Source organism: Myotis myotis, unplaced genomic scaffold (assembly GCF_014108235.1).
Source record: "Myotis myotis isolate mMyoMyo1 unplaced genomic scaffold, mMyoMyo1.p scaffold_m19_p_12, whole genome shotgun sequence".
NCBI lineage: Eukaryota > Metazoa > Chordata > Mammalia > Chiroptera > Vespertilionidae > Myotis > Myotis myotis.
The window spans coordinates 57,472,409-57,496,821 of NW_023416316.1; the positions used below are offsets into that span (position 1 = coordinate 57,472,409).

The window sequence follows — 24,413 nt, forward strand, 5'->3', positions numbered from 1 at the left end:
CTTGTGGATACAAAATGGCTTCTCAATGGGTTTTGATTGTATTCCCTGATGTTGAACATCTTTTCATATGTATTGGCCATTGTATGTTTTTTGAATAAATGTGTATATCTTTGGAAAAATGTGTGTTCATTTCTTTTGCTTATATTCTGGATACAAGTCTCCTTTTAGCTATACAATTCTCAAGTTTTTTTTTCTTCTGTAATAATATTATTTCAAGCACAAAAATTTTAACTTTTGATGATACTGAATTTATCAACATTTTGTTCCCTGTGTTTTTTGTGTCATATCAGAGAAACTGTTGACTGAGCCAAGATCATGAAAGTGGACATATATATTTATCTTCAGTAGCATACACAATTTTTCTCCTATATTGCTCTTTCCCTTCATGTTATTTTTATGTTACTAGAGGCCCGGTGCACGAAATTCATGCACAGGGCAAGGTGTGTTTTCCTCAGCCCAGCCTGCACCCTCTCCAATCTGGGACCCTCGAGGGATGTCCGACTGCCCGTTTAGGTCCGATTCCACTTGGGATCCGACCTAAACGGGCAGTCGAAGTGGGATCGGACCTAAACGGGCAGTCGGACATCCCTCTCACAATCCAGGACTGTTGGCTCCCAACTGCCTGCCTGCCTGCCTGCCTGATTGCCCCTAACCACTCCCCTGCCAGCCTGATCGACACTTAACTGCTCCTATGCCGGCCTGATTGCCCCTAACTGCCCTCCCCTGCCAGCCTGGTCACCCCTAACTGCCCTCCCCTGCTGGCCTGGTTGCCCCTAATTGCTCTCCCTTGCAGGCCTGGTCCTCCCTAACTACCCTCCCCTACAGGCCTGGTCCCCCCCAACTGCCCTCCCCTGCAGACCAGGTTCCCCCCAACTGCCCTCCCCTGCAGGCCTGGACACCCCTAACTGCCCTCCCCTGCAGGCCTGGTCACTCCTAACTGCCCTACCCTGCAGGCCTGGGTCCCCCCAACTGCCCTTCCCTGCAGGCCTGGTCCCCCCAACTGCCCTCCCCTGCAGGCCTGGTCCCCCAACTGCCCTACCCTGCAGGCCTGATTGCCCGCAACTGCTCTCCCCTGCTGGCCATCTTGTGTCCACATGGGAGCGGCCATGTTGTGTGTTGGAGTGATAGTCAATTTGCATATTACTCTTTTTTTAGTAAAATTGTGTGCCCTGTAGCATAGATTAGTAATTTTTATTTGCTTGTCATTTAATCATGTAGGAAATAAAAAGCAGTTACCAAATATGCAGTAATATTGGCTTTTATATTTCCCCACATATTTTCCTTTATTGGAGTCTCTGTTTCTTCATATGGCTTTCAGTCACTGTTTTGCATCCTTTTATTTCAATCTAAATGATTAGCATCTCTCCTAAGACAGATCCAGCTCCATCAGCTTTTGCTTATCTATAAATACCTTAATTACTCTCTAAATTTTGAAAACACTTATGCTGGGTATAAAATTCAATGTCATCAATTCTTTTCTTTTATATCATTAAATATGTCGTTCCACTGCCTCCTGCTTCTATGAATTTTTATTATAAATCAGCTATTAATCTCATTAATGTCCCTTGTATATGACAAGTAACTCTCTGTTGTTGCTTTCAAGATTCTCTCTTTGCTTTTAGTTGTATTTCAAAGTTTTATTACAGTGTATCTCAATATGGGTGTCTTTCTATTGATCTTACTTCGAGTTCATTGAGGTCTTTAGGTTTTTATATGCAAATCTCATATCAAAGTTGGGAAGTGTTTGGTCATTATTTTTTCAAATCTTATTTTTTTTGCTGTTTTCTGTCTCATCTTTTGGGACTCCTATAATGTGTATGTTGATTTTCTTAATGGTGCTCCACTGACCCCATAAGAACTATTCATTTTTCATTTTTCCTTCTTCTCAAAATCAATAATTTCACAGGTTATATCTCTATTTTACTGATTCTTTCTTCTATCTGCTTATATTTGTTGTTGAACCCTCTGGTGTATTGTTCACATTTTGTTATTTTACATTTTAACAACAAAATTTGATTCTATTTTTTTAAAATTCTTTATTCTTTAAAGTATTACATAAGTCTTCTTTTCCCCCAATTGACCTCTCCCCAGCCACTCCCACTCTCAAGCACATACCCTCACTCCCCTGCTGTCTGTGTCTATTGCTTATGCTCATATGCATCCATACAAGTCCTTTGCTTGATCTGTTACTCTCCCTTCCCCCATCCTACTCACTTAGGTTTGACGGTCTGTTCGATGCTTCTATGTCTCTGGCTCTATTTTGTTCATCAGTTTATGTTGTTCATTATAGTCCACAAATGAGTGAGATCTTGTGATATTTATCTTTCTCTGACTGGCTTATTTCGCTTAGCATAATGCTCTCCAGTTCCATCCATGCTGTTGCGAATGGTAAGAATTCCTTCTTTTTTACAGTAGCATAGTATTCTATTGTGTAGATTTACCACTGTTTTCTAATCCACTCATCTGCTGACAGGCACTTATGCTGATTCCAAATCTTAGCTATTGTAAATTGTGCTGCTATGAACATAGAGGTGCATATGTCCTTTCTGTGGGTGTTGCTGTTTTCTTGGGATATATTCCTAGAAGTGGGATCACGGGGTCAAATGGGAGTTCCATTTTTAATTTTTTGAGGAAACTCCATACTGTTTTCCACAAAGGCTGCATCAGTCTGCATTCCCACCAGCATTGCATGAGGGTTCCTTCTTCTCTGCATCCTCGCCAGCACTTATCATTTGTTGACTTGCTGATGATAGCCATTCTGACAGGTGTGAGATGGTACCTCATTGTTGTTTTGATTTTCTCTCTCTGAAGATTAATGACTTTGAACATATTTTCATATGTTTCTTGGCCTTCTGTATGTCCTCTTTCGAAAAGTGTCTATTTAGGTCTATGACCTTTTTTTTTTTATTGGATTATTTATCTTCCTTTTGTTAAGTTGTATGAGTTCCTTATAAATTTTGGAGCTTAAACCTTTATCTGAAATAGCATTGGCAAATATGTTCTCCCTTGCAGTGGGCTTTCTTGTTGTTTTGTTGATGGTTTCTTTTGCTGTGCAGAAGCTTTTTATCTTGATGTATTCCCATTTGTTTGTTTTCTCCTTAGTTTCCATTGTCCTAGAGCTGTAATGGTAAAGATCTTGCTATGACATATGTCTGCTATTTTGCCGCCAATGGCTTCTAAGATTTCTATGGTTTCCCATCTTATATTTAAACTCTTTATCCATTTTGAATTTGTTTTTGTGTATGGTGTAATTTGGTGACTAGTTTCTTTTCTTTTTTCTTTTTTTTTTTTTTTTGCATGTATCTGTCCAATTTTCCCAACACCATTTATTGAAGAGACTGTCTTGACTCCACTGTATGCTGTTGCCTCCTTTGTCAAATATTAATTGAGCATAATGGCTTGGGTCTGTTTCTGGATTCTCTGTTCTGTTCCATTGGTCTATATGTCTGTTCTTGTGCCAGTACCAGGCAATTTTGAGAACCATGGCTTTGTAATATAGCTTGATATCTGGTATTGTGATCCCTCCAATTTTGTTCTTCTTTCTCAGGATTTCTGTGGCTATTTGGGGTCTTTTTTATTCCAGATTAATTTTTGGAGAGTTTGTTCTAGGTCTGTGAAATATGCCATTAGTATTTTAATGGGGATTGCATTGAATCCATAGATTGCTTTGGGTAGTATGGACATTTTAATGATGTTGATTCTTCCAATCCATGAACACGGTATGTTCTTCCATTTGTTTATGTCTTCCTCTATCTCTTTTTTCAGCATCCTATAGTTTTTTGAGTACAGGTCCTTTACCTCTTTGGTTAAAATTATTCCTCTGTATCTTAATTTTTTTGTTGCAATGGTAAATGGAATGTTTTTTTTTTAGTTTCTCTTTCTGTGAGTTCATTATTGGTGTATAAAAGAGCCATAGATTTCTGGGTGTTAATTTTGTATCCTGCTACATTGCCAGACTCACTTATTAAGTCTAGTATTTTGATCGAGTCTTTAGGGTTTTCTATGTACAGTGTCATACAATATCATATCATCTGTGAATAATGACAGTTTTACTTCTTTTCCAATTTTAATGCCTTTTATTTCTTCTTCATGTCCGATAGCTTTGGCTAGCACTTCCAGTACTGTGTTGAACTGGATTAGTGAGAGTGGGCATCCCTGTCTTGTTCCTGTTCTTAGGATGGTTTTATTTTTAGCCCATTAGGTATGATGTTGGCTGTAGGTTTGTCATATATGGCTTTTATTATGTTGAGGTATGATCCCTCTATTCCCACTTTGCTGAGAGTTTTTATCAGGAAAGGATGTTGGATTTTGTCAAATGTTTTTTGTGCATCAATTGATATGACTATGTGATTTTTGTCTCTCAATTTGTTTATGTGATGCATCATGTGTATTGATTTGTGGATATTGTACCATCCTTGCATCCCGGAATAAATCCCACTTGGTCATGGTGTATGATCTTTCTAATGTAATGCTGGATCTGATTTGCTAGAATTTTATTGAGGACTTTAGCATCTATGTTCATCAAGGATATTGGCCTGTAGTTCTCTTCTTTGTGGTGTTTTATCTGGTTTTGGTATGAGGGTGATGCTGGCTTCATTGAAAGAGCTTGGTAGTGTGCCTTCCTCTTGAAATTTTTGGAGTAGTCTGAGGAGGATAGGTTTTAGTTTTTTGAATGCTTGGTAGAACTCACCTGTAAAGTCATCCGGACCAAGGCTTTTGTTTGCTCGAAGTTTTTTTGATAATTGTTTCAATTTCATCAGTAGTTATAAGCTTATTCTGTTTTTTTTTTATTCTTCTTGATTGAGTTTTGGAAGCTTGTATTTTTTAGGAATATATCCATTTCGTCTAGGTTGTCCAGTTTGCTGGAAGAGTTGTTCGTGGCATTTTTTTTTTTTTTTTTATAATCCTTTGTCTTTCTGTGGGGTCAGTTGTTATTTCACCTCTTTCATTTCTGATTTTTTTTTATTTGGGTCCTCTCTCTTTGTTTCATGGTGAGCCTGGCTAGAGGTTCATCAATCTTGTTTATCCTTTCAAAGAATGAGCTCTAAGTTTCATTGATCTTTTGTATTGTTTTTTTGGTCTCCATGTTGTTTATTTCCTTTCTGGTCTTTATTATTTCCTTCCTTCTGCTCACTCTGAGCTTTTCTCATTGTTCTCTCTTTCTGGTTCTTTAAGTTATACAGTTAGATAATTTATTACCATTTTTTCTTGTTTTTTGAGGTAGGCCTGTAGAACTATGAACTTTCCTCTCAGAACTGCTTTCACTGTGTCCCATAGATTTTGGATTGGTGTGTTTTCATTATCATTTGTTGCCATGATGCTTTTAATTTCTTCTTTGATCTCTTTGGTAACCCAATCATTGTTTAATAGCATGCTATTTAGCCTCCACGTGTTTAATTTCTTTCATTGTTTTTATTGTAGTTGATTTCTAATTTTATGCCATTATGATCTGAGAAGATGCTTGATATGATTTCTATCTTCTTGAATTTGAAGAGACTTTGCCTGTGTCCTAATATGTGGTCTGTCTTTGAAAATGTCCCGTGTGCACTTGAGAATAATGTGTATTCTGAGCTTTGCGGTAAATTCTTTTTTAAAAAAAATAAACAAAAAAACAACAACTTTGTTGTTGAAAGTATTACATATGTCTTCCTTTTTCCCCATTGACCTCTGCCAGTATTTTTTTTTTTTAAGATTACTGTAGCTTTGGCTGCATTGCTCAGTTGGTTGAAGCATCGTCCAGTAAACTAAAAAGGATGTGGGTTTGATTTCATTCAGGGCACATACCTACATTGTGGGTTCCATCCTGGTTGGGGTACGTACAGGAGGCAACTGATGTCTCTCGCTTCTCTCTCTCTCTCTCTCTCTCTCTCTCTCTCTCTCTCTCTCTCTCTCTCTCTCTTTCTCCCTCCCTCCCTCTCTCCCCTCCTTCCTCTTTCTTTTTTCCTATCTGCCCCTCCCTCCCCCTCTCTCTAAAAAAAATCAATAAATGTGTTCTCAGGTGAGGATTAAAAAAAATTTATTCTAGCTACTGTAGGGTGAATCTAAGAGCATTGGGAGCTTGGCTAGGGTAGATTTCTAAAGCCTGGTGTTCACTTTAGAAATAATGATTGTATGTTGTTTGTGTGGGCATACTGTATTATTAGATATAAAATTCATTTAATACTTTGTGAAAATAATTAAAATTATAACATATTTTTGAGAAAATTATCTTTGAAAAGATAACATTAGGTTTTAAATAGTTTCAAAATGGAAGAAGATTTAGAGCACTATTAGCATGAAAAGGCCAACTTCGAAGAACTATAGGTGAAATTTCACTACAATCAAGAGAACTCAGCATGATCTCAGTCTCAAACATTATAAAATTATTTTGATATCCTTTTTGCAGTACTATCTTTTCTTCTCTGAGTGCATTTATGTGTGGGCAGTTAACATAGAGTAAATAATGAAATATCTGCCATTTTTCTTGGTTAATATTTAAGTAAATGAGTTCATTTTTTGTTCATGTAATTAAATTTTTTATTGTATGATAATTTCTTTATTTTAATTTTAATAAGTAAATTCCTACCTAGAATTTCAAGTTTATTTGTTTCAAATCATTAACTTTCATACAAGGAAGCCAGGATACTTTTTCAGAGTCTGAAAAAAGCGTCTGTGACTACTATAAACGTAATTGCATCTACTAAATTTCTTAAAGTAAAAACAAACAAACGAAAAAACATTGAAAACACTACTTATTTTCACTGTCATTTTGTAAACTAATTAGTTAACTGTGCCAGACATTTTATTTCTTCTTATTTGATATTATATTAGACTTTTATATGTGTTCTAATTTCAGGCCTTTGAAGACAATTTAATGGAAGCAAGGAAAGAAATTGAAGTTTCACAGAGTAAATACAATGCTCTCTCATTACAGTTGACGAATAAACAGACTGAACTTATCCAGAAGGATATGGATATTACCCTGGTCAGGCAAGTATATTCAGTTTTTAATTTAACATTATAGAAATGTCATTAGTTATTGAGAATGGTAGCATTTCTGTTTATTGTTAATACCACAAAATTACAAAAATATGTCTTCTGTGGGTACATATGTTTGTGCACTGACACTATCTGAAATTATATACACCAAACTGGGAATATTTGTTGGGGAGAATGAGCAGTTTCATAGGATTTGCAAAAGCATGCTCCAAGAGTAGCCTTGTTTCAGTTTTTAAATAAAAAAAAACACAATCATTTATTTTCTTTAAAAATTCCTAGCCATATATAATATAATTATTGTTACAATGAAAAATAATGATAAACCCATTTTTTATTTTTATTACATTCTAAATAGTTTTAGTTTGTGAAATATTAATTCTGTATCAAAATAGTTAATTTTATAGTACTAAGCATAAAGTAGGATTACTTGAAAAACTTGTGTTTTTAAGCATTTTGAAAGATTTTAAACTACCTATTAATTTAATTCATAATTACCTTTATCATAAAATAGTGTTAAAGTATAAACATATAAATATATATATACACATATACAAATATGTCATGTATATATACACATGTATGTATGTGTACATTTTTACTTAATTAAAATAAAATCATACAAAGTTTATCATATCTCTGGTGCTACCACTATATAAAGTATGTATATAACACACTTATATACATACTAGAGGCCTGGTGCACAAAAATTTGTGCATTCGGGGAGGAGAGGCGGGGCCCCTCAGTCCGGCCTGTGCCCTCTCGCAGTCTGGGACCCCTCGGGAGATAACGACCTACTGGCTTAGGCCTGCTCCCAGGTGGCAGAGGGCAGGCCCAATCCCTAGGTGCAGCCCCTGGTTGGGCTCAGAGCAGGGCCGATTGGGGAGTTGGGGTGCCGCCCCCTGTCACACTCAAGGCAGGGTTGATGGGGAGGTTGCGGTGCCACCCCCTGTCACGCACAGAGCAGGGTTGATCAGGGGATTGGGGCGCTGCCCCCTGTCACACACAGAGTAGGGCCGATAGCGGAGTTGGGGCACCACCCTCTATCACCCACAGAGCAGGGCCGATCAGGTGGTTGGAGCGCCGCCACTGTCACACTCAGGGCAGGGCTGATGGGGAGGTTATGGCTCTAACCCATCACACACAGAGCAGAGCACCTGGCGGGGGGGTTGGAGCGCCACACCCTGTCACACACAGAGCAAGGCTGTTCAGGGGGTTGGGACGCCACATCCTGTCACACACAGAGCCGCAGGGCGATCAGGGGGTTGGGGAGCTCCCCCCTATCAGGCACAGAGCAGGGCTGATCAGGGGGTTTGGGAGCCTTCCCCTGTCATGAAAGAGCAGGGCGGATAGGGAGGTTGTGGCCCCGCCCCCTGTCACACACAGAGCCGCAGGGCGATCAGGGGTTTTGGGTGCTGCCCCCTGTCACGCTGATCCCGGTGCCGGGAGGCCTCGCTGCTCCTCTGATCCGGTGCTGGGAGGCTTCACGGCTCCGCTGATCCCGGTGCTGGGAGACATATTACCCTTTTACTACACAGGATAGAGGCCTGGTGCATGGGTGGGGGCCGGCTGGTTTGCCCTGAAGGGTGTCCTGGATCAGGGTTGGGGTCCCACTGGGGTGCCTGGCCAGCCTGGGTGAGGGGATGATGGCTGTTTGCAACTGGTCACACACCCTTCAGGGCAAACATATAGACAAGAACAGACATATAGATCAATGGAATAGAATAGAGAGCCCAGAAATAGGCCCGAACCAATATGCTCAATTAATATTTGACAAAGGAGGCAAGAACATACAATGGAGCCAAGATAGTCTCTTCAATAAATGGTGTTGGGAAAATTGGACAGATATATGCAAGAAAATAAAACTAGACCACCAACTTACACCATACACAAAAATAAACTCAAAATGGATAAAGAACTTAAATGTACGATGGGAAACCATAAAAATTCTAGAAGAATCCAAAGGCAACAAAATCTCAGACATATGCCAAAGCAATTTCTTCACTGATACAGCTCCTAGGGCACTTGAAACTAAAGAGAAAATGAACAAATGAGACTACATCAAAATAAAAAGCTTCTGCACAGCAAAAGAAACCATCAACAAAACAAGAAAGCCCACTCCGTGGGAAAACATATTTGCCAATGTCATATCTGATAAGGCCCTAATCTCCAAAATTTATAGAGAACTCATACAACTTATCAAAAGGAAGATAAACAATGTAATCAAAAAATGGGCAAAGGATCTAAATAGACACCTTTCAAAAGAGGACATTCAGAAAGCCAAGAGACATATGAAAACATGCTCAAAGTCACTAATTATCCGAGAGATGCAAATCAAAACAACAATGAGGTATCATCTCACACCTGTCAGGCTGGCCCTCATCAACAAATCAACAAGCAATAAGTGTTGGAGAGGATGTGGAGAAAAAGGAACACTCGTGCACTGCTGGTGGGAATGCAGACTGGTGCAGCCACTATGGAAGACAGTATGGAGCTTCCTCAAAAAACTAAAAATGGAACTCCCATTTGACCCTGTGATCCCACTTCTAAGAATATATCCCAAGAAACCAGAAATACCAATCAGAAAGGATATATGCACCCCTATGTTCATAGCAGCACAATTCACCATAGCTAAGGTCTGGAAACAGCCTAAGTGCCCATCAGTAGATGAATGGATTAGAAAACTGTGGTACATCTACACGATGGAATACTATGCTGCTGTAAAAAAGAAGGAACTCTTACCATTTGCAACGGCATAGATAGAACTGGAGAGCATTATGCTACGTGAAGTAAGACAGTCAATGAAGGAAAAATACCACATGATCACACTCATTCATGGACAATAAGGACCATTATAAACTTATGAACAATAATAGATACAGAGGCAGAGCTGCCTCAAACAGATTGTCAAACTGCAGTGGGAAGGCCGGGGAGGTTTGGGGGCAGGAAGGGGGGTAAGAGATCAACTGAAGGACTTGTATGCATGCATATAAGCATAACCAATGGACATAAGACACTAGGGGGCAGGTGAGGCCAGGGGATTCTCAAGGGCGGGGGAAAAAAAAGGACACGTATGTAATACCCTTTGTAATACTATAAGCAATCCTATCTAATAAAAGAGAAACATGGTAATTAGTGTATGACCGCTACCCTTCCCATTGGCTAATCAGGGAAATATGCAAATTAACTGCCAGCCAAGATGGTGTTGGCAGCCAGGCAGCTTGAAACTAACATGAGGCTTGCTTGCTTCAGTGACGGAGGACTCCAATGTTCCCCGCCTGCCACTGCAGGCCTCTGAGCTGCAACTCTAAGCAACTATGTTACAAATATAGAAGCTAAACAAAACCCCAGAAACCTGCTTTAGTCCGCCGGGCTTCAGCCAGCAGGATCGCAACATTGTTTCAAATACAGAAGGTAAACAAAGGCCAGAAACCTGCTTTCAGCAGCGGAGGCCTACGAGCTGGAGCCAAGCCTCAAAGCTAAAGCTGGCCCAGAATAAAAAAGAAAAAAAAAGAAAAAAAGCAGTGGTTGGGAGATTCAGTCACCCGCCAGCCTGAAAACAGCCCTCAGCCCCTCACCCAGACTGGCCAGGCACCCCAGTGGGGACCCCACCCTGAAGGGTGTGTAACCAGCTGCAAACAGCCATCATCCCCCCACCCAGGCTGGCCAGACACCCCAGTGGGGCTCCAACCCTGATCCAGGACACCCTTCAGGGCAAACCAGCCGGCACCCACCCATGCACCAGGCCTCTATCCTATATAGTAAAAGAGTAATATGTCTCCCAGCACCGGGATCAGCGGAGCCACGAGGCCTCCCGGCACCGGGATCAGTGTGACACGGGGCAGCGCCCAAACCTCCTGATTGCCCTGTGGCTCTGTGTGTGACAGGGGGCGGGGCCACAACCTCCCTATCTGCCCTGCTTTGTTCGTGACAGTGGGCAGTGCCCCAACCCCCTGATCGGCCCTGCTCTGTGGGTGATAGAGGGTGGCACCCCAACCCCCACCCCACGGGCCCTGCTCTGTGTGTGATGGGGTAGAGCCATAACCTCCCCATTGGCCCTGCCCTGAGTGTGACAGTGGCAGCGCCCCAACCCCTGATCCGCCCTGCTCTGTGTGTGACAGGGGGTGGCGCCGCAACCTCCCCATCGACCCTGCCTTGAGTGTGACAGGGGGCGGTGCCCCAACCCCCAAATCGGCCCTACCCTGAGTGTGACTGAGGGTGGCATCACAACCTCCCAATCCTCCCTGCTCTGAGCATGACAGGAGCGGCACCCCAACTCCCCAATCGGCCCTGCTCTGAGCCCGACCAGGGGCTGCACCTAGGGATTGGGCCTGCCCTCAGCCACCCGGGAGCAGGCCTAAGCCAGCAGGTCGTTATCTCCCGAGGGGTCCCAGACTGCGAGAGGGCACAGACCGGGCTGAGGCACCCCCCCTCCCCCCGAGTGCACAAATTTTTGTGCACCGGGCCTCTAGTAAAACAATAAAAAAAAATTATGAAAAAAAAAGCAAAGTAAGCCAGTCAGAGAAAATTAAATATCATATGATCTCACTCATATGTGGAATCTAAGGAACAACATAAACTAATGAACAAAAATAGACCCAGAGTCATGGAGACATCTATCAGACTATCAAACCTCAGAGGAATGTAGGGAAAGGTGGAAGGGTGGAGAGATCAACCATTGAACTTATGTATGCATGTACATAACCCATGGACACAGACAGTAGGGTGGTGAGGGCTTGTGGAGAAGGGGGATTGGAGAAGGCAATGGGGGAAAAAGGGACATATATAATACTTTCAACAATAAAGATTTATTTTTTTTTAAATTTCTTTATTGGTTAAGGTATTACAAATGTGTCCTCATTTCCCATTAACCCCCAATCTCCCCACCCCTTCCCCACTCATGCTCTCATCCCCCTGTTTTCTGTGTCCATTGGTTTGGCTTATATGCATGCATACAAGTCCTTTGGTTGATCTATCCTCCTTACCCCCTCCCTCCCCTACTTTCCCTCTGGGGATTGATAGTCTGATCGCTGTTTCTCTGTCTTTGGATCTGTCCCTGTTCATCAGTCTATGTTCTCTATAGTCCACAAATGAGTAAGATCATGTGGTATTTATCTTTCTCTGACTGGCTTATTTCCCTTAGCATAATGCTCTCCAGTTCCATCCATGCTGTTGCAAATGGCAATAATTCCTTCTTTTTTACCGCAGCATAGTATTTCATTGTGTAGATGTACCACAGTTTTCTAATCCACTCATCTGCTGATGGGCACTTACGCTGTTTCCAAATCTTAGCTATTGTAAATTGTGCTGCTATGAACATAGGGGTGCATATATCCTTTCTGATTGGTGTTTCTAGTTTCTTGGGGTATATTCCTAGAAGTGGGATCACTAGGTCAAATGGGAGTTCCATTTTTAGGTTTTTGCGGAAGCTCCATACTGTCTTCCATAATGGCTGCACCAGTCTGCATTCCCACCAGCAGTGCACAAGGGTTCCTTTTTTCTCCACATCCTCTCCAGCACTTGTCGTTTGTTGATTTGTTGATGATAGCCATTCTGACAGGTGTGAGATGGTACCTCATTGTCGGGACACTTGTAAGTCAAGGCACCACTGTATTTAGGTCCGTTGCCCATTTTTTGATTGGATTGTTTATCTTCCTTTTGTTAAGTTGCATGAGTTCCTTGTAAATGTTGGAGATTAAACCCTTATTGGTGATACCATTGGCAAATATGTTCTCCCATGCAGTGGGCTTTCTTGTTGTTTTGTTGATGGTTTCCTTTGCTGTGCAAAAGCTTTTTACTTTGATGTAGTCCCATTTGTTTATTTTCTCTTTAGTTTCCATTACCCTAGGAGCAGTTTCAGAGAAGAAATTCCTTCGGCATATGTTTGCGATTTCTTTGCCTGTGGATTCCTCTAGTATTTTTATGGTTTCCCAACTTACGTTTAAGTCCTTTATCCATTTTGAGTTTATTTTTGTGTATGGTGTGAGTTGATGGTCTAGTTTCATCTTTTTGCATGTATCTGTCCAATTTTCTCAACACCATTTATTGACGAGACTGTCTTGACTCCATGGTATGCTCTGCTCTTGCCTCCTTTGTCAAATATTAATTGGGCATAGTGGTTTGGGTTGATTTCTGAAATCTCTATTTTATTCCATTGATCTATATGTCTGTTCTTGTGCCAATACCAAGCTGTTTTAAGAACACTGGCTTTGTAATACAACTTGATATCTGGTATTGAGATCCTACCTACTTTGTTCTTCTTTCTCAGGATTGCTGCAGCTATTCGGGGTCTTTTTTTATTCCAGATGAATTTTTGAAACGTTCATTCTAGATCTGTGAAATATGCTGTTGGTAATTTAATGGGGATTGCATTGAATCTATAGATTGATTTGGGTAGTATAGATTGCTTTGGGTAGTATGGACATTTTGATGGACACAGATGGTAGGGTGGTGAGGGCTTGTGGAGAAGGGGGATTCGAGAGGGCAGTGGGGGAAAAAAGGGACATATATAATACTTTCAACAATAAAGATTTATTTTTAAAAAATAAGATTGAAAGTTGAGTCTGTGGCAATGTAAAAATAATGTGTTGTTTAATCCCGTGATTATTACTTCCCACTTAATCCATTCATTAAAAAATGTATATCTGTAATAATAAAAGCATAATATGCTACTTAGACCTGAAAGCTGAACAGCCTTCTGGACGTCATTCTGGATGTCCTTCTGGATGAAGCCACTGTGGTGGGGGCAAGGCAGAGTTGGTTGGGGGTGGTCAGGCATGCAGGCGAGCAGTTAGGTGTGATCAGGCAGGCAGGCGAGTGGTTAGGGGTGATCAGGCCAGCAGGCAGAGTGGTTAGGGATCATAAGGCAGGAAAGCAAGCGGTTAGGGGCAGTTAGGCAGGCAGGCAGGCAAGCAGTTAGGGGCAATCAGGCAGATAGGCAGAGTGGTTAGGGGCGATCAAACAGGCAAGCAGTTAGGGGCATCAGGCAGGCAGGTAGAGTGGTTAGGGGCGATGAGGCAGGCAGGCGAGTGGTTAGGGGCGATGAGGCAGGCAGGCGAGTGGTTAGGGGCGATGAGGCAGGCAGGCAGAATGGCTAGGGACAATCAGGCAGGCAAACAGGTAAGCAGTTAGGAGCCTTTCGGCCCTGGATCGTGAGAGGGATGTCCTACTTCCTAAACTGGCAGTGGGACATCCCCCGAGGGGTCCCAGATTATGAAAGGTTGCAGGATGGGCTGAGGGACCCCCTCCTCTCATGCACGAATATTGTACACAAGGCCTCTAGTATATATATAATAAAGAAATAACAAATGTCTCCTAGCATTGGAGGAGAGAAAAATTTGCTGTGTTTTACACTGTATTAAAAGATATGTTACTTTTTGTGTGTTTGTGAGCTGTTATATAAATATATTTTTTAATTTTATTAAATTGGTTGAGGTGACATTGGTTAACAAAATTATATAGGTTTCAAGTGTACAAATCTGTAAGGTATCATCTGTATATTGCATTGTGTGTTCACCACTCAAAAGTCAAGTCTTCTTCTATGATCATATATTTGACTGCCCTTTAACTTTTTCTACCTTCTCCCACTCCTCTTTTCTCTGATAACCACCATTCTATTGTCTGTGTCTATTAGTTTTTGTTTGTATCAATGAGTAAAATCATACGGTTCAGACTTTTTCCATCTGACTTACTCCACTTAGCATGACATTCTTAAGATCCATTCATGTTTTTGCAAATAGCAGTATTTCAGAAAGATTGCATGTTTTTATACCCACCATATCTACTTTCTAACTACAACATTACCTAATTCTCCTGGTTAACATATGTCTTAACTATATACTCTGATGGAATTTTATCCTACATTCATTGCCTATCTCCTTTGATAATTCTTGCCAATGTTATTCTTGAAAAATGGCAATATGCTTCAACCCTTATTACTGTGGGTCACATCTCCCTTCCTCTTGTGAATATTACATTTCTTAGAGGCATTGCACCATTATTCCCTTCTCTCCCCTCTCCCAGTTTTGGACTGTTATTTTTTGCAAGTTTTGATTTTTTGAATACAGAGAGTCTGAATGTTTGTGCCTACCCAAAATTCATATGTTGAAATCCTAGTGCTTGATGTAATGGCATTAGGAAGTGCAGCCTTTGGACAGTACTTAGGTCATTAAGGTAGAGACCTCCTGAAAGAGATTGAAGTTTTTTATGAAAGAGACCTCCCTGGGCTGCATTGTGCCTTCCATACAAGAAACATGTGACCCTGAAGAGGGTCCACACTTAACCCTCTGACTTCCAGCATACAGAACTATGAGAAATAAATTTCTGTACCAGAGCTTTTTTAGCCACTCATCTAATGATGGACACTTGGGCTGCTTCCAAATCTTGGCTATCCTATATAATAAAGAAGTAATATGCAAATTAAACACACACCCTCACAGATGGCTGTGTGGGGCTACCAGGCCAGCAGGGGGGTTAGTGAGGGACAACCAAACAACTGAATAAGCAGGCTACATGGGGTGACCAGGCCGGCAGGGGGGTTAGTGAGGCACGACCAAATGACTGAACAAGCAGGCTGCGTGGAGCGACCAGGCTGGCAGGGGGCTTAGTGAGGGACAACCAAACGACTGAACAGCAGGCTGCGTGGGGCAACCAGTCCAGCAGGGGGGCCATGCAGGGCGACCAGGCTGGCGGGGGTGGGGGGCAGTTGGGGCAACCAGGCCAGCAGGGGGGGCAGTTACGGGCGACCAGGCTGGCAGAGGGGGGGCAGTTGGAGGTGACCAGGCCGTCAGGAGGGGCAGTAAGAGGTGACTAGATCAGGCCGGTGGGGTGGGAGCAGTTAGGGGTATCCAGGCTGGCGGGTGTGGCAGTTAGGGGCAACCATGCCAGCAGGGGAGGCAGTTAAGGGTGACCAGGGGCTGTTAGGGGTGACCAGGTCAGCAGGGGGGCAGTTAGGGCAATCATGCTGGCAGGGGGGGGCAGTTGGGGGTGACCTGGCTGTCGGGGGGCAGTAAGGGGCAACCAGGCCAGCAGGGGGGGCAGTTGGGGGTGACTGTGTTGGCAGGGGTGGCAGGGGTGACCATGCCAGCATGGGGAGCAGTTAGGGGTGACCAGTCTGGCAGAGGGGGGCAGTTGGGGGTGACCAGTCGGCAGGGGGGGCAGTAAGGGGTGACCAGGCTGGCAAAGGGGGCAGTTAGGGATGACCAGGCAGGCAGGCAGGCAGGCGAATGATTAGGAGCCAGGGGTCCAGGATTGTGAGAGAGATGTCTGACTGCCGGTTTAGGCTCAATCCCAGGGATACCCCCAGAGGGGTTCCAGATTGGAGAGGGTACAGGCTGGGCTGAAGGACCCCCTCTCCCCGCTCCCCCCCCCCCGTTCACGAATTTCATGCATCAGGCCTCTAGTTCTAGATACATAAATGTCTAAGCAACAGTTCGACCATTCAACCAGTAGCTATGATGCACACTGACCACCAGGGGGCAGATGCTCAATGCACAGTCATGGAAACATGGAACTGACTGATGAATCTCAGAGGGAAGGGAGGAGGGGGGAGGGCAGGAAGAGATTAACCAAAGATCTTATATTGCATACTAGAGGCCCAGTGCATGGATTCATGCACCAGTGGGGTCCCTCAGCCTGGCCTGTGGGGGTCAGGCCAAAACCAGTAGTCCAACATCCCCCAAGGAGTTCCTGATTGTGCAAGGGTGCAGGCCAGGCTGAGGGACCCCACTGGTGCATGGATCCATGCACTGGGCCTCTAGTTATAAATAATGCTGCAATAAACATAGGGTACTATATTCTTTTGGATTATGTTTTAGATTTCTTCAGATAGATTTCCAAATGTAGAATCGCTGGATCATAAGGCAGTGCCATTTTTAATTTTTGAGGTAACTCCATACTGCTTTCCACAGTGGCTGCACCAATTTTCATTCCCAGCAACAATGCACAAGGGTTCCCTTTTCTCTACATCCTTGCCAACAGGTACATTTATGCTGGGGTCCAACCCCAGCAGGTCCAGGGTTCCCCAAAGGTGTGGACGGAGTCGGCGAAGAAGGAATTACACGGAGACAGCGTTCAGTTGATCAGCAGCCTAGCCAGGATCTCTAGCCAAGTTCTGGTCAGGATCTCCAGCGAAGTTCTGGTTAGGATCTCCAGCCAGGTTCTGTGTCCATGTTCTCCTGCTAGGTTCTCCAGCCAGGTTCTCCAGGTTCTCCAGCCAGGTTCTGTAGCCATGTTCCCTCGCTAGGTTCTCCAGCCAGGTTCTGTCCAGGTTCTCCAGCCAGGGTCACTCACCAGTTTCTAGTCAGGTTCTCTTGCCATGTTCTAACCAGGTTCTGTAGCCAGGTTCTGTCTCTAGGTTCTTCAGCCAGGTTCTCTCGCTAGGTTCTGTCTCTAGGTTCTGTGGCCAGTTTCTGTCCACGATCTTTTGCCATGTTCTCTCGCTAGGTTCTGTCTCCAGTTTCTGTCCAGGATCTTTTGCCATGTTCTCTCCAGCGAAGTTCTTCTGTCTCTAGGTTCTGTGTAGGTTCTGTGTCTAGGTTCTGTGTCCTGTTGTCTTGTTACATCTGTATTTATACCAGTTGATTCCAATCCTATCAATCTCTATTCCAAAGGTTAGGGCGTTTCTTATCTCCATTCCAGGGAGTAAAGATTATGTAGCTTAAGCATGATTGTTTGTAGTTAAAGTGATTAATTACCCTCCTGGCACTTAGTTAAGGGGTTTTATTCCCTCCCTAACTTCAGGGGACAATCCCTACCTGGGGAAACAACCTTTCTCAGAGAGGTGACCTTGGTTAAAACACATAGTGCCAAGAAGGTGAGCAAACATATTAAGAACAGTATGCCATATATGCCAGGTCCCTTGAAACAGCAAGGATGGACCGGCTCCCGGCACATTTACACAATGAAATACTACTCTGCTGGAAAAGGAAGTAAATTTTACTTTTTGTGACACCATGGATGGAACTGAAGGGCATTATGCTAAGGAAAATAAGCCAGAAAATAACAAGTACCATATGAATTCACTAATATATGGAATTATTGAACAAACTGAATTATCAAGCAGAATAGAGACAGACTCATAGGTAGAGAGCAGGCAGACAGCTCTAGCAGGGGCGGGGGTAGATGGAGGGGTATGGCAGTATTGAGCAAAAAAGAAAAAAGGAGAACTCATGGACATGGACAACAGTGTGGTGATTGCAGGAGGTGCGTGAGTGGAGATGGAAGAGAGCATAGAGGGGATAAATGGTGATGGGAAAACATAAAATAGGAAAAGAAAAAAACAAATTTATGTTTGCAAATCACCCAGATATGATATTTTGTTATAGCAGCCTGAAAGAACTAAGACAGATGGTGTAAGGTACATGTTTCTGAATGTTTGTGTCCACCCAAATTTCATATGGGTGTAGGGGTTGTTGGATTTGGAGAACATTAATATTCTAAACCTCTAAAAAGCAGAGCTTATTCCTCCCATATTAATATTCATCCACCTTTAACAACTGTGCATATCTTTTTGTTCCTTTTTTTAAAAGATGTATCTTATATGAATGAATCACCAGTTTGAAGTTAGAGGTAAATAAAAGTTTCCATTTAACAATAGTCTCCAAAATATCTACCATAAAGGGTATTTCTGTGAAATACATATTTATAAATATTTCCCTTCCAATTGAATATGCAAAATATATTTTATTTTTATATGATCTGTATCACACGATTCACTGACATAGGAATCTTTCCCAGAGGTATGGTTTTCCTGGACATTTAGTGTCATCATCACTACCATCCCACTTCATTTGACCCCTTACCAATTTCACCTTGTTAGGTTGGAAGGATTGGTTTTACCTTATATCACTCTTCTTCCCTCTGATTTTTTCCTTGTCATTTCCTTCAAGCTAGATTAGAAGGGTCACAGGAATTCAGCTCAGGCTTTGAGGTCAAATTGATCGTGCTGTAAGGAAATTTGATTTGAAAACTTCATTTGTCTTTTGGGATTCTTTTTAATATATTTAAAGTTCTGTATAATCCTATATAATAAAGAGGTAATATACAAATTGACCATCACTCCAACACACAAGATGGTCGCCCCCATGTGGACACAAGATGGCCGGCATGGGAGGGCAGTTGGGGGCTATCAGGCCTGCAGGGGAGAGCAGTTAGGGGCAATTGGGCCAGCAGGGGAGCAGGTAGGCATTGATCACGCTGGCAGGGGAGTGGCTAGGGGGTGATCAGGCTGGCAGGCAGAAGCGGTTAGGAGCAATCAAGCAGGCAGGCAAGCAGTTGGAAGCCAGCAGTCCTGGATTGTGAGAGGATCCACTGGGATTGGGCGTTAACGGGCAGTCAGACATCCCTTAAGGGGTTCCAGAGTGGAGAGGGTGCATGCTGGGCTGAGGGACACCCCCCCCTTCCGTGCACAAATTTCATGCACCAGGCCTCTAGTATACAATGAAAGGTTGACTTACCCTGTATTCAAAACTATCTGATAACTGTCATTGGCATCTATACTTATCAATTTCTGGGACTGAAGTGTAAGTTAATATGTCTATATATCCAGGGTTTTTATTACTATCAAGCTATAAAAGAAAATTGATAAGTATTTGGCTTTGAAAGTCATAGAAGTTCTATCAATACTTCCTAGATATTTGTGATAAATAATAAATACTTTATATATTATTTCTTTTATTAATATTTTTGCCTGCAGTAAAAAATAATAAATGGAAAAATTGGAAGCTGATCTAGATGAACATAAGTATTTAACTGAGATGATCTTTATTCATGCTTCTCTCTATTTATTGCTTGCTTTGCACAGGAAGGAGCTGCAGGAACTGCAGAATCTTTACAAACAGAACAGTGCACATACAGCACAGCAAGCAGAGCTGATCCAACAGCTTCAGGTTCTGAATATGGACACGCAAAAAGTACTGAGAAATCAGGAAGACGTTCATACAGCGGAAAGTATATCATATCAAAAAGTATGCTTTTATTCTGTCATAAAAATGTAAATTTACATGTATGAACCTATAAAAATATGTCAAATTCAATTTTTTCAGATTTCAACATTTCTTTATTATTCCCCTTTATATGTGATTCTTCAAAATTAAAAATGAAATATGATTCAATTTGGTAATATTTAAAATTTTGAGGGTTTTTTTGGCTGTTAAAGCAGAAACATTTAAAATATAGATATAAATTTATTCTGTAGGCTATTTTTCATTTGAATTTTGATAACTACTATGAAACATACTAGGACTATAGCCCCCAAACCAGAATGGATTTGGAGAATGGAATTACTTTTCTATTATGAGAAATTATTTGTGGGATTCCAGTTTATGACCTAAAGCAGTCTTTCATTATTGAATTTGTGTGTTATTTTATTGGCAAATCTGCACAAACACAATGTGTATGGTGGTGAGGTCTTCAGGTCAATATTTCCCAAGGATTTTTCTCTCTTTATTTTATGTGTTTCTTTTGAATAGTCATTCTACTTCCCAGTTGTTTTAGGATTTCCTCAAGAATGCTTACCCAGCTGTTTAGATTTTCTGACTGACTCAGCAGCAATAATTATAGCTAGTACTTAAAATACACATCTTCATTGAATTCTGTATATTTTGTATCATGTACTGAGTTATTTATATGACTGTGTTAATTCCTATATAGGCCAACCCTATGAGATTGATGTTATTCCCTCATAATAGTTAAGCAACCAAGGCGTAGAGAGGTTAAATTGAGCAGTCTGTGTTTTTGTTTTGTTTTGTTTAAACTTCCTTTTCTGAAAAATGCATCATGAAAATTCAATATCTGCAATTAATATAAAATAAACCATTAAGTAAACTTTAAACACATACTTTTAAATGATGCTTTGGAACCATGCTTTTCCATCTATATTATTTGTTCCCTTTGGGATTCCATCAGAATGTGGATACCAAGTGAAAGAGTAGTCCTATCCTCTCCACTTCAAATAAACCAGCTCCACCTTTTTGTTTTATGTGAGATTGCCCATTGTGCTTTTGTTTCTAAACCAGTCTCCATTGCTAAAATGACATGTAAAATTGGACCTTGTTAATAACTTAAATTTTTCTCTTTCATTTGCATATTTAACTCAAATATTTATTTCTTAATTTTTGCTTCCATGCCATGGTAATTTATATTCCAATGTAGCATGTTATTCTCTGTGAAAAGAGCCCCATCATTATTTTTCAGCCACTGATTGTCCAAATTTGCTTTTTTAAAATTTTGCTCTAATATTGCAATTTTTAACTTTTTGATCTCCTTTAGATTTTTCATTTTCTGCAGGAGGTCTTGTTTTTCTTTTTTCTTTGAAAATATATTTATTTTGGAGTTCAGGATTTTTTAATTTGGGAATGATCATACTGTTTTATTTATCACAAGTAAAGAGTGTGCTACTCTTTAGACTTCCAGTCTTCATTTATATTAAATTATTCATTCTAATCCTAGAGCAATTTACTTAATACTTGTCTCTATTCCTCTTCCACATGTATTTTTCTAAAATTTCCTCCAATAAAATGGAGTAATTTAATAGTCCATTCAACAATGAGATAAAATTGTTTACTTAAAAATTAAGATTTTCCAATATATTTTCACATAAATTAATTTATTTTTTTCCCAAATAATAATTGTGGCCTAGCTGTAAGACTCAGGTGAATAAAAAATAAATAAAATATTATATTAATAGTTCACCTCTAATTCTTACTAAGCTTGCTACTTTAAGAATTAGGTATTCTTAAGTTATTGTTTCTAATTAGTTTATGTCTGTTTCCTCTCTCTTTTCTTTACTTTGTTTTGTTTCCCTCCCACTTCTCCTCTTTTTTCCATTATTAAGATGATTTGTATCATATTATCCATTTCAGTATGTGAAGAGATAAGAAAAACTGTTGCCCCGCCCTAGCCGGTTTGGCTCTGTGGATAGAGCGTCGGCCTGAGGACCGAGGGGTCCCAGGTTCGATTCCAATCAAGGTACATGCCTGGGTTGTGGACTCAGTCCAATGTGCGGGAGGCAGCCGATCAATGATTCCCTCTCATCATTGATGTTTCTATCTCTCTCTTCCTCTCCTTTCCTGTCTGAAATAAATAAAATATACTTAAAAACAAAACAAACAAACAAAAAAATCTGTTGCCCACAGTAGCAGGATGAGGGGTAAGAGACAAAGGTGAAGAGAGAAAACTGAAAAGAATTTTGAACACATGATAGAGGTGTGTCATATATTTCCACAGATCTGTATAACAGACCATTAGTCCTATAAATAAAACTACCCAACAAGTAACGTTCATGGCTGCTCTGGAAGAAAAACACCCAGGAGAAATAAAAGTAAGCTAGTGTGTTTTCTTCCTCTGACTATCTAGCCATTTATATAAGTTCTAATAATTTTTCTACCTTTGTTGGTGTATACATGTGTACCTTTAAATAAAGGTGGGAATTGTATCATTATGATTTCTAGATCACCTAACATGTTTTGCATTCTAAATATGTATTTTATCACCTTTTGTTCTATTTAATCATAATTATATGACACGAGCTAATATCAATTCAGGAGAATAAGGAGTTAAGTTATGCATAGTTTTAGTTTAAACTGCATGTTAAATCAGAACTTTGCCTTCTCATTTTTCTACTATAAAGAGATAAAATTTTCACCTGTAGAACTTACTGTCTCAATCAGAGTAGCAAATAGTATACTTACTCACTAAATATGGAAATTTTGTTTTTTAAGCAAATTAGTTATTGGGTCATAGAGCATATATTTTTATTTTTTTAAGGAAAATAAAATACCATTTTTTTTCGCAGCACTAGTAAAAATATGGGCAAAAGAATGCTGTAGTCTCAGCCCCTGAAAATTAAAGGACTTGAAGTTTGGGGCCCTGTTTCTCGAGATAACTTGCTTTCTGTCTCTTGGAAATCCTCTTAATCTTTTTTCATTTTTAAATTTCTTCAACAAACTATTGCTTGAAGAATAATAAGCATAATAAGTTACTCAGGAATTATGAGGATGGTACTTCTAAAGTATATAGGGGAATATATGATTAAATGTTTGCATAGGCCAGAATTTTGCAAAAGATGCTGATACATTCCATATTTATCGACTATTAGAGGAAAGAAATTGTAGAGAAAAGTTCCTCTGAAAACTGCTGTAAGCAGTTGTGATTGTTAATATGGAAAGAGTTATTAACTCAAGATGCCTAAACCATTGCAGATGAATGAAATTACTATATTATCTATTTTACTCACTTGAGAACTTTTTTTTTACCCACTCTACTGTTATTAATGAGATGAGAATAGATGGTACTTAATTGGGGACTGGAATATCCTAAACCGTTGCCCCTTGCAAGATCTAGAAAAATAAATATTCTATTATCCTAGGGGTTCATCACCATAAAATATATTAGAAATGAAAAAATAATCTTAACTTCATTGAAGCTTTTTTTTTAAAGCCAAATTTACTGGTAGACTGGGCCTAGAATTAAAAATGGCTAAAGGCTGTCTTTACATTCTTTACTCTAAATTCACAACTGAGTGGTCTTATTCCTATTAAATAAGTGAAGCCCATGCAGTTAGCAGAGAAAATATGAAAGTAGGAAATGTACATTGGAATATGAAGAAGGAAAAAGAGAGATTTTGTCCTAATTCCCGGAGCAGAGCTGGTCTAGGTCTAGCATCTATTCCAGGCTTTCTCAGTTCTTTTTTATCTGTTGCTTGGAAGGATGTTTCAGAGAAAGACAGAGCTTGCCTCAGTGTCTAGAGTTGCCTACTCAGTGATATCAGATCAAGCCAGAGCAACTTCTGAATAGGAAGGAATACAACTGCATAAACTGCATGGCAGAGAGAGCAAAGTAGAGAATACAGAAGATTGCTGTTAGTCTTCATTGTTATGGAAACAAGACAGAAGAGACAGGAGACGAGGAAAAAGACATTAAGATAGAGCCTTCTTCCATAAATGATTAGGCACAGAGCCTTATATCTGTGAAGGAAGATCTCAAGACATGACACTCAAGAGAAAAATGTACCTTATCCTTGGCACTAATGGAAGTAAATTGATTCCCAGTCCTGATTGTACATTATTGTCATGCCTGCACCTTGGGCAATGGGAGGGAAATGAGTTTTTCTTTGTCAATACTTATCAACGTTTACGATATTCTCAAATACCCAAAATCTGTAAATTCTTATTTATGTATTTATTTATTTATATATTTTATTTATTATTTTTTGGTTAATCCTCACCCAAGGATATTTTTTCCATTGATTTTTAGAGAGAATGGAAGGGAAGGAGGGAGGGGAAGAGAGAGAAACATCGATGAGGGAGAGAGACACATCGATTGGTTGCTTGCTTCCTGCACACTCCCTGACCAGGCCAGGGATCGAACCTGCAACTCAGGTAATGCCCTTGACCAGGAATCGGTGTGCGGGCCGTCACTCAAACCACTTAGCAACACCA

At 40.7% G+C, this 24,413-nt stretch overlaps 1 protein-coding gene across 13 annotated transcripts in view; it reads left to right on the forward strand.

Annotated features, from left to right (window-relative positions):
- The window catches only part of CNTLN (centlein), a 262,113-nt gene that overhangs the window by 78,098 nt on the left and 159,602 nt on the right, over nt 1-24,413 (forward strand). For 12 of the 13 annotated variants that reach the window (XR_004971322.1, XM_036331215.1, XM_036331216.1 and 9 more), the window contains 2 exons: nt 6,836-6,969; nt 19,778-19,940. Coding sequence is in view for 12 of the 13 variants with exons in the window: in XM_036331215.1 (XP_036187108.1) it covers nt 6,836-6,969; nt 19,778-19,940 (297 nt within the window). In the remaining variant the exon portion in view is untranslated. The remainder of the gene's footprint in view (nt 1-6,835; nt 6,970-19,777; nt 19,941-24,413) is intronic. The other variant, XM_036331217.1, reaches the window with a different exon arrangement.